This window comes from Quercus robur, chromosome 7, assembly GCF_932294415.1.
Source record: "Quercus robur chromosome 7, dhQueRobu3.1, whole genome shotgun sequence".
Classification (NCBI taxonomy): domain Eukaryota; kingdom Viridiplantae; phylum Streptophyta; class Magnoliopsida; order Fagales; family Fagaceae; genus Quercus; species Quercus robur.
The window spans coordinates 7,090,691-7,098,272 of record NC_065540.1 but is presented as its reverse complement, the minus strand read 5'-3'; the positions used below and the strand labels follow the sequence as shown (position 1 = coordinate 7,098,272).

Here is a 7,582-nt window from a genome sequence, read left to right as displayed (position 1 = left end):
AATCAAGTTTTCGTGCCAATTATCAACTTATATATCCGGAAATTATTAACTTTATCATCGCAATGACAAGGCAAATTTATGAGGGACAGGTCATACTGTAACTCATTGCCCCATTGCAACTATAAATTGGAGGTTGATTATCACCTGGGGATGGGTGTGAGCAAGATTGCATATTTTCTTGAAGCTAGTTGAGTACTCATCATTAGGCTGGCAAGCCAGTGGACTACCGTAATCCCCAGTGCAACAATATTTTGGATCCTTTAACGCATCACATGCACTATAACAGCCAATATATTGCCCATTCTTGTTTGTTGCCACTAAGTTAGATGGACACACATTGCTTTTAGCTAGAAAACAATCCACAATAGGGCATGGCCCTGACCCATCTAGAGTCCCACCAATGGGTTCGATCCGGACTACTCTAACCATTGCCTAACAAAATCCAAGAATATGCATAAATTAAATGTATATTTAATACAGAAATAATTAATTTTTTATCTATAACAAATAAAGTCAATTTGTTCATAAATATTGCAAGATAACACAAACAAAACACTCATATTAAATTTATGCATACCAACCAATATATCATTAAAAAAAATTTGACACATATATTATATAGTTCGTAACCATAACTTAATATCTACTTATTACTACCAAGGAAGAGTTGGCTTAGTGAGTTTCAGTTAGCTCAACTTGTAAAATCTATGATAGTTGAATAAGAAATTTGAGATTCAATCTCTGTCTACACCAAAAACCGATTAGTGTCTTAGTTTAATGATAAAGAGTTATCATTAGAAGCAGACGTCATAAATTGAAACTCTATATATATATATATATAAAGAATTGGCTTAAAATTCTTTAGAGTTTTTAAGATAATTCCTCCATAAAGTTCCTAAAACACTACTTATTGAAGATTTCTATAAAAACACTAGCTCTTCAATTATGACTCATTCACCACACGAAACTTGCACTTTTATCATTTAATTTAACAAATTAATTTATTAAATATTTTATTATTAAAATGTTCCAACAAAAGGAATCTTGACTATTCCAGTTTTTTTATTTGTTAAATTATTGATGAGGTTGTAAAATCTAATTCACGCATTTCAAAATTGATAATTTTTTCTAAAAAAAAATTTTCCTAATAGAATTACCTAGAAAATTTGAAAAACTAATTGGTAACCCATACAATGCACATGAAAGTATTATATAATACGATTTTGTTTTTCAAAATATGAATTATGATAATCATGATAGTTATTAATAGGCATTTTATTATTATTATTAATTTTTTTGGGAGAATCAATAGGCATTTTATTTTAAATTTTTTTATGTAAAATTATATATTCTACCATTAAGTATTTATTATGATTTTATTTGCATATGGAACCACATATTCTACTATTCAAAGAAAATATGATGCATTAAAATTCTAGTGGAGCTTTAAATATAAAATAGCTTTTGAAGCCTTGCAATTTACACATCATTGCTATAATATATATATATATATATATATATATAGAGAGAGAGAGAGAGAGAGAGAGAGAGAGAGAGAGAGAGAGAGAGAGAGAGAGAGAGAGAGAGAGAGAGAGAGAGAGAGAGAGAGAGAGTTTGATTCAAGTTACACCTGGTGTAACTCTAAATAATGTTACACCACCCAATAACTTGTTATTAAATTCATATTTTAGGAATCCCACCGTTGAATTATATGTTCTATATGTGCTTAATATGCATGCCAATTTTCATACCAATCAGATGCTATTTACCATGTGATCCATGAACTCATCTTTTATGTATTATTTTAAACTACAAAAACTTGAATTTAAACAATTAATTGATAACATGACTATTGATCTTTAATCACTGTGAAATTTTGCAAACACGGAGAGTATGTGAATATAATGTAATCCAACAGTAAATTTGTCAAAATTCGCATCTAATAATAAGTTATTAAGTGGTGTAATATCGCTAAGAGTTACATCAGGTATAACTTGAATCAAACTCATATATATTTATATTCTTAATCCTACCTAATCTTAACCTAAATTCCACATATTATTAAGATGAAGCAGTCAAAGTTGTCACTTACCATATCTAAGCCCAAGCATGCTTTCTTTAGTGCTTGTTAAGGAGAGCTTATTTGTATTGGGTTACCTTACAACTTCAAAAGTTGTACATAGATTAACAAGTTGAGAAAGTTGGCAAAAATTTCTACCAAAAGATTTTTCAAAGAGTTCAACTCTTTGAGAATCAATTCTTGTTTGAATTAGTTAAAATATGTTGAATAAGTTAACACTTAGGGTGCGTTTGGCTTTAAATTAAAAAGTCAGCTTATTTTACTATTCATTTTATTTTTACTATTATTCATAGGCTCCACTGCACTTTTTGGTATGATTCATGGGCCCCACTGCTATTTCAGCTAAATTTTACCTTTATTTACAGTATTTTCAATAAAAAGTTTTTAGTTTTAGCAAAATAAATGAATCTCAAACAAACTCTTAATAAACATATTTGCACAAATGACCCCTAACATTAGGGGAGTGGATCTAGACTTTGAAACGTTAGAAGAAAAAAACAGAATGGCCCCAAATTTGAGAGGTATGATTTGCAATTTACTTTTCAATTTAAATTTGTATGCTTACCCTCAAGAATAAAAATCCCCTATCTTAGTACAACATGAATAACAAGTGATAGAGTAGCCCAAAAAATTTCCTTCTCATAACTCATAAGCACAACCTCACTTTTCTCAACAACAAAAAAAGTAAAATTTTGCAGTATTTATTTAGTACATGTTTTATTCAAATAACTATTTTGTTGACACATACATACATGTGCCTTAGTACTTGAAACATATTAGTTTCTTATTGCAAATTTGGGAACACATAATTCCTCTCTATAAATCATGGACAAAAGGTGATAACATAGTCAGGTGAACCTGAGCAGGTAAATGTGCTATTCTGATCATCATAAGCATAGCTATAAGCTTGAGGACATTGTTGCTCAAAGATACGAGAATAGTTTGTGGGTGGACATGTTTGAGGGGTGTTAAATGCACCAGTGCAACAGTACTGTGGTTGATTGAAAGCAGTACAAGCGCTCTTGCAAGCAAGCACGCTCCCATCAGACCCTTTCACTTGCAACTCCGCTGGGCAAACTGCGTTCACGTTGGCTGGACAGCTTGAGGTCTTGCATTCACCAGTGCCGCCTCTTGTGGCTACCGAAACAGGCAAGTTGAAGCCATCTACAAGGCTAACATCGTAGAAATCCTTCCCACCATTGGCTGCTATGTTGATTTCTACTAAAGAAGCTGGCGGGATTGCGCCATTTCCATTGCATGCAACTTGACCAGTGCTACAATCTGCAGTCTCGCAAGTGAACTTTCCTGCGTTGGTTGAGCATCGAGTTCGGGGCCAAAACCGGCCTTTCCATGGAGCTTGAACATCCAGAGTTAAGGAAGCTTTGGATGCTAACTCAAATCCAGTATTTGATAGTTGTGGTTTTTGATCCGAAGTTAGGGTTCCGGGCCAAATGGTTCTTGGACAGTTGTTTGTGAAAGTTATTTTAGCAGAGTGAGCACCTGCATTTAAGTAAACCAAACGCTTTTGAAGATGAAAAAGCAAAACATATCTTGTAACTAGGTTGTAATTATGAACCACTACATTATTTTTATTTAAATAAAAAAATTACTGACAAAAGCAATGTAATAACGCATATCAGAAGTAGATGGTGATCAAGACATACCAGATAGGAAAAAGAAGGCCAAGGTAAGGCTATAGAGTGCCAGGGTTTTCATCATTGTTGCTTAATTTGGTGGTAACAAGTAAATACAATCAATGATGAACTTGGGTTTGGTATGGCTTGGTGCTAATCCAATGAACTTTGCGCGGTATATATAGTGGTTTATACACCTATTCAAAGGCAAAACATGCGGAAAATTGGACTCACTTGGTAGTTATTTTCCATACGGAATCGGGTCGCTACTGCTACTGTGAAGGGAAGAGACTGATACATGTGTCAGTATTTGGTAAGGGAAGCAGTGTGAATTAGTCGTTTACAAAACGGGTTTTCAAATGTAATAGTATGACTGTTAAGTTTAATAGACTTTTGTATTCAATATAACAACGTGTGAGGTTGAGACGAAGCATCCAGTCTAGTACACCACGACTAAAAGGTTACGTCCTTAGAATTTTTACTTGGTAGATTTGAATATAATCTTATCCAAAACTAATTTGTCTGAGATTTCAACATGGGAGTGGTTTGATGCTTTGAACTTGAGGCGGCTGGAGATATTTACGGGTCGTTGGGCTACAGATGTAGCCAATTCGTAGGGCATCTAATCCCGGCGTAGGTTCCGTTTCTTCTCCTTTGGCCAAAAATATATTGTTATAATTATTTTTTTTTAGAAGAGATATTGTCATAATTTCAAAAAGTAAAATTTAATTTTGAAAAAAAAAAAAACTTGGGAAGGATTAACCAATTAAGATCTAGAGTTCTTAGAGTAATTTTATGGAATAGTTTTTAAATTCTTATCCATAAATTTTGAAAAAAGAAAAAAGAAAAAAAAATTAACTATCATCATTTTTGTACCCATTTAAATTATTGTCATTCACTAAGAAAAGGGAAATGATCAAATCAAAGTTTTGGTTCTTGCTAGTGCCGACTCAATTGGTGAGGCAAATAGGGAACCACCTAAGGCCCCTAATGAAAAAATGCCCCCAAATTTTTATCAATAAAGATATTAATGTACTAATAGAAGTATTAGTAGTTTTTTATCAAAAAGAAAAAAAAAAAGTTAAAGAAAAAACTTTTTATTGGATGTGGCAATTATTGTTTGTTAAGTTTTTCTAAGCTTTAGAGTGTAAAATTTGTTAATTTCCCACACATAAATGTTGATAGAACTCATTAATCTCCCAATAATAAATAAATTTATACTCAAATTTTATTTAGAGATATCAAATATATAATTTTATTAAAATTTTAAATCATAATTTTTTAGTATTTGGTCGCTTCACTTAATAAATAGTATTTATTTTAGTTGTATTACAATTGAGTAATATGGTGGGTTCATTTAATTTGTAATTTTGCATCTAAAAAAATAGATTTTAAATAATAAAAAATACCAAAATTGGAATAAATCTGTTATTAATATTCAAAATATTAGAATATGCCACACTTAAAGTAATTGCCTTAGGCCCTACAATGCCTTGAGCTGGCCCTGGTTCTTGCTTGAAGCATAGCTAACAATTTTTTTTTTCTTTAAAAATTTCAGAAATTTTCTTTATTTTTATAACTTCTTCTTTAGGTTTTTGCTCTTTATTTTTCTTAGCCTCGGTATTTTTTTCTTCCTTCTAGATTTAGGTGTTATGACTAGAAGCATGTTTAGGCTAGAAGAGGGGTTTCTACCTCATGGGTGCTTTACACAACCTCGGCCTTACATATGTACCCTAGGAGGCTTGTGTACACAGCCTTAGTCATTCATAGGTAGGCTCTTTTAGAAACTTTAAAAAAAAAAAAAAATCAATTTCAATATTATTTATTTGTCCTTTTATCTTTCAACACATGTTAGAAACATGCTTAGAATGTTTAAATCTTATTAGAATCATGCTTAGGATGATTGAATCTTGTTAGAAGCATGTTAAGGATTTGGAGTTGAGAATGTGGTAGCTTTCAAAACCCTAAGGATAGAATATTCGTTTTTTAATTTGTAAATGATATGTTTAGAATGTGTGCTTTTGTTTGTGCCTTACTTTTAATTCTTGCAAGCATAGGAAAGGTTCCTCCTAGGGGGATCTTTTTTGAAACATGACTATGAGGTACATAAGTGGAGGTCAGCCCACTTAACTTAGGATGATTAGGTCCAAATTAGTTTCTGCACAAAAACCAAATGGCGACTTCCCACCCATAAGGCTAGTGGCATACTCCTGCCAATTAGGATGGACCCGCATAGAAATAGTGCACCTTTTACACATGAGCGTGTTCACAATGCCTTAAAATTCAACTTAGGGTTTGTTTAGGATTCGTTTATTTTGCTGAAACTAAAATTTTTTAGCTAAAAGTACTATAAATAAAAATAAAAATTAACTAAAATAGTATAATGGGAACTATGAATAATACTAAAAAGTGCAATAGGGCATAAAAATAATAATAAAAATAAGCTAAATAGTAAAATAAACTAGCAAAAAATAAGCTATCCAAACAAACACTTACTATGTCACAGGGGAATGACATGGTAGTGTTAGCAAACCAAAAACCACCCAAAAAAAAAAAAAAAAAAAAACCAAACATGGCTAATTTATGCGGGACAAAAGGTGATACTGAAACTCATTGCCCCACTGCAGCTATAAATTGGAGGTTGATTATCACCAGGATAAGTGTGGGCTAGACCACATGCTTTCTTGAAGATACTTGAGTACTCATTAGGCTGGCAAGTCTGAGGACTAGCAAAATTTCCAAAGCAACAATGTTTTGGATCCTTTAAAGCATCACAAGCACTAAGACAACCAACATAGCGACTATCCTTGCCCTTGGCCACTAAGTTAGGTGGGCACACATTGCTAAAATCTTGAGCACAATCCACCACAGGGCATGGTCCAGTACCACCACCAACTAGAGACCCACCAACGGGTTGGATCCGGACTGGCACGTTATGCCCATGGTTCAAGTTCAGTTCATAGGAGACCACAAGGGGATTGGTTTGTACTGGTTGGTTAATAGTGAAATTAAGTATGGTCACTGGGGAATTGGGTACTGGCCATTGGCAAATTTTGTTGCCACCACAATCTCCAGTTTCACATGAAAAATAATTTGTGGCATTGAGGCTGCACTTGGTCCTCCCCCAAATGAAACCCTTCCATTGATCAGGCATTTGGAGTGTTTTTGAAGTTCCTGAAGTGAACTCAGGATTACTATCACCAATTGATGGGGTGGCACCGAGCCATATAGACTCAGTGCATCGGTTCTCGTAGTTGAAGGTTACCGTAGCCTGTCCACCTGAAAAATATTGTTTCAAACTTAGACAGTAAATATTACTTTTGAAAAAAATTGTTTCAAATTTCATGTATGATGTACACATCTCTTATTGATATCCACAATTAAAACGAGAAATAAATAATGTGCATGGAATATGTGTGAAAGTTACTACTTTACTCATCACCCCATACTTCTTTTTTTGTTAGAACATTAAACCCTCACCCCCTACTTTAACTACCACACTATTAGTCAATAACATAAAACGTAGGCGCAAGGATTTTTGAACTTGATACGTTCAAGAACTTTATACGTGATAAGTTGATATCACTTTGCCAGTTTGCCTAAACCACTTAGACAGTGAGATCTTGATAAAAGTCTATATATTGTGATTTTAAGGTTCATGATGGAAACAATAATTCACATGTTAACTTATACCTCTAGCTTCTTTGCTTGTCCTCATAAATACCAATATTAAGGTGCATTAAAATTTGCACATATTTGTGATATTTTTGTGATATACTATCATCTAGCAAAAGAAAAGAGAAGGGCGTATCAATCAGTTACCTGTAATGAACAAGAGAAGAAGGACGATGAGAGCTTCGCCAGCCAT

General features: G+C 33.1%; 2 protein-coding genes across 2 annotated transcripts; both read right to left on the bottom strand.

Moving 5' to 3' along the window:
* Positions 1-2,760: 2,760 nt before the first annotated feature.
* LOC126691971 (thaumatin-like protein 1) lies at positions 2,761-3,886 on the bottom strand. Its single transcript, XM_050387304.1, has 2 exons — positions 3,745-3,886; positions 2,761-3,580 (listed from the first exon to the last, which is right to left on the bottom strand). The coding sequence occupies exons 1-2, from the start codon at positions 3,797-3,799 to the stop codon at positions 2,904-2,906; spliced, it is 732 nt and encodes a 243-aa protein (XP_050243261.1). The 5' UTR covers positions 3,800-3,886; the 3' UTR covers positions 2,761-2,903.
* Positions 3,887-6,295: 2,409 nt separating this feature from the next.
* LOC126690962 (thaumatin-like protein 1) lies at positions 6,296-7,582 on the bottom strand. The gene is made up of 2 exons (XM_050386057.1): positions 7,537-7,582; positions 6,296-6,993 (listed from the first exon to the last, which is right to left on the bottom strand). The coding sequence occupies exons 1-2, from the start codon at positions 7,580-7,582 to the stop codon at positions 6,296-6,298; spliced, it is 744 nt and encodes a 247-aa protein (XP_050242014.1).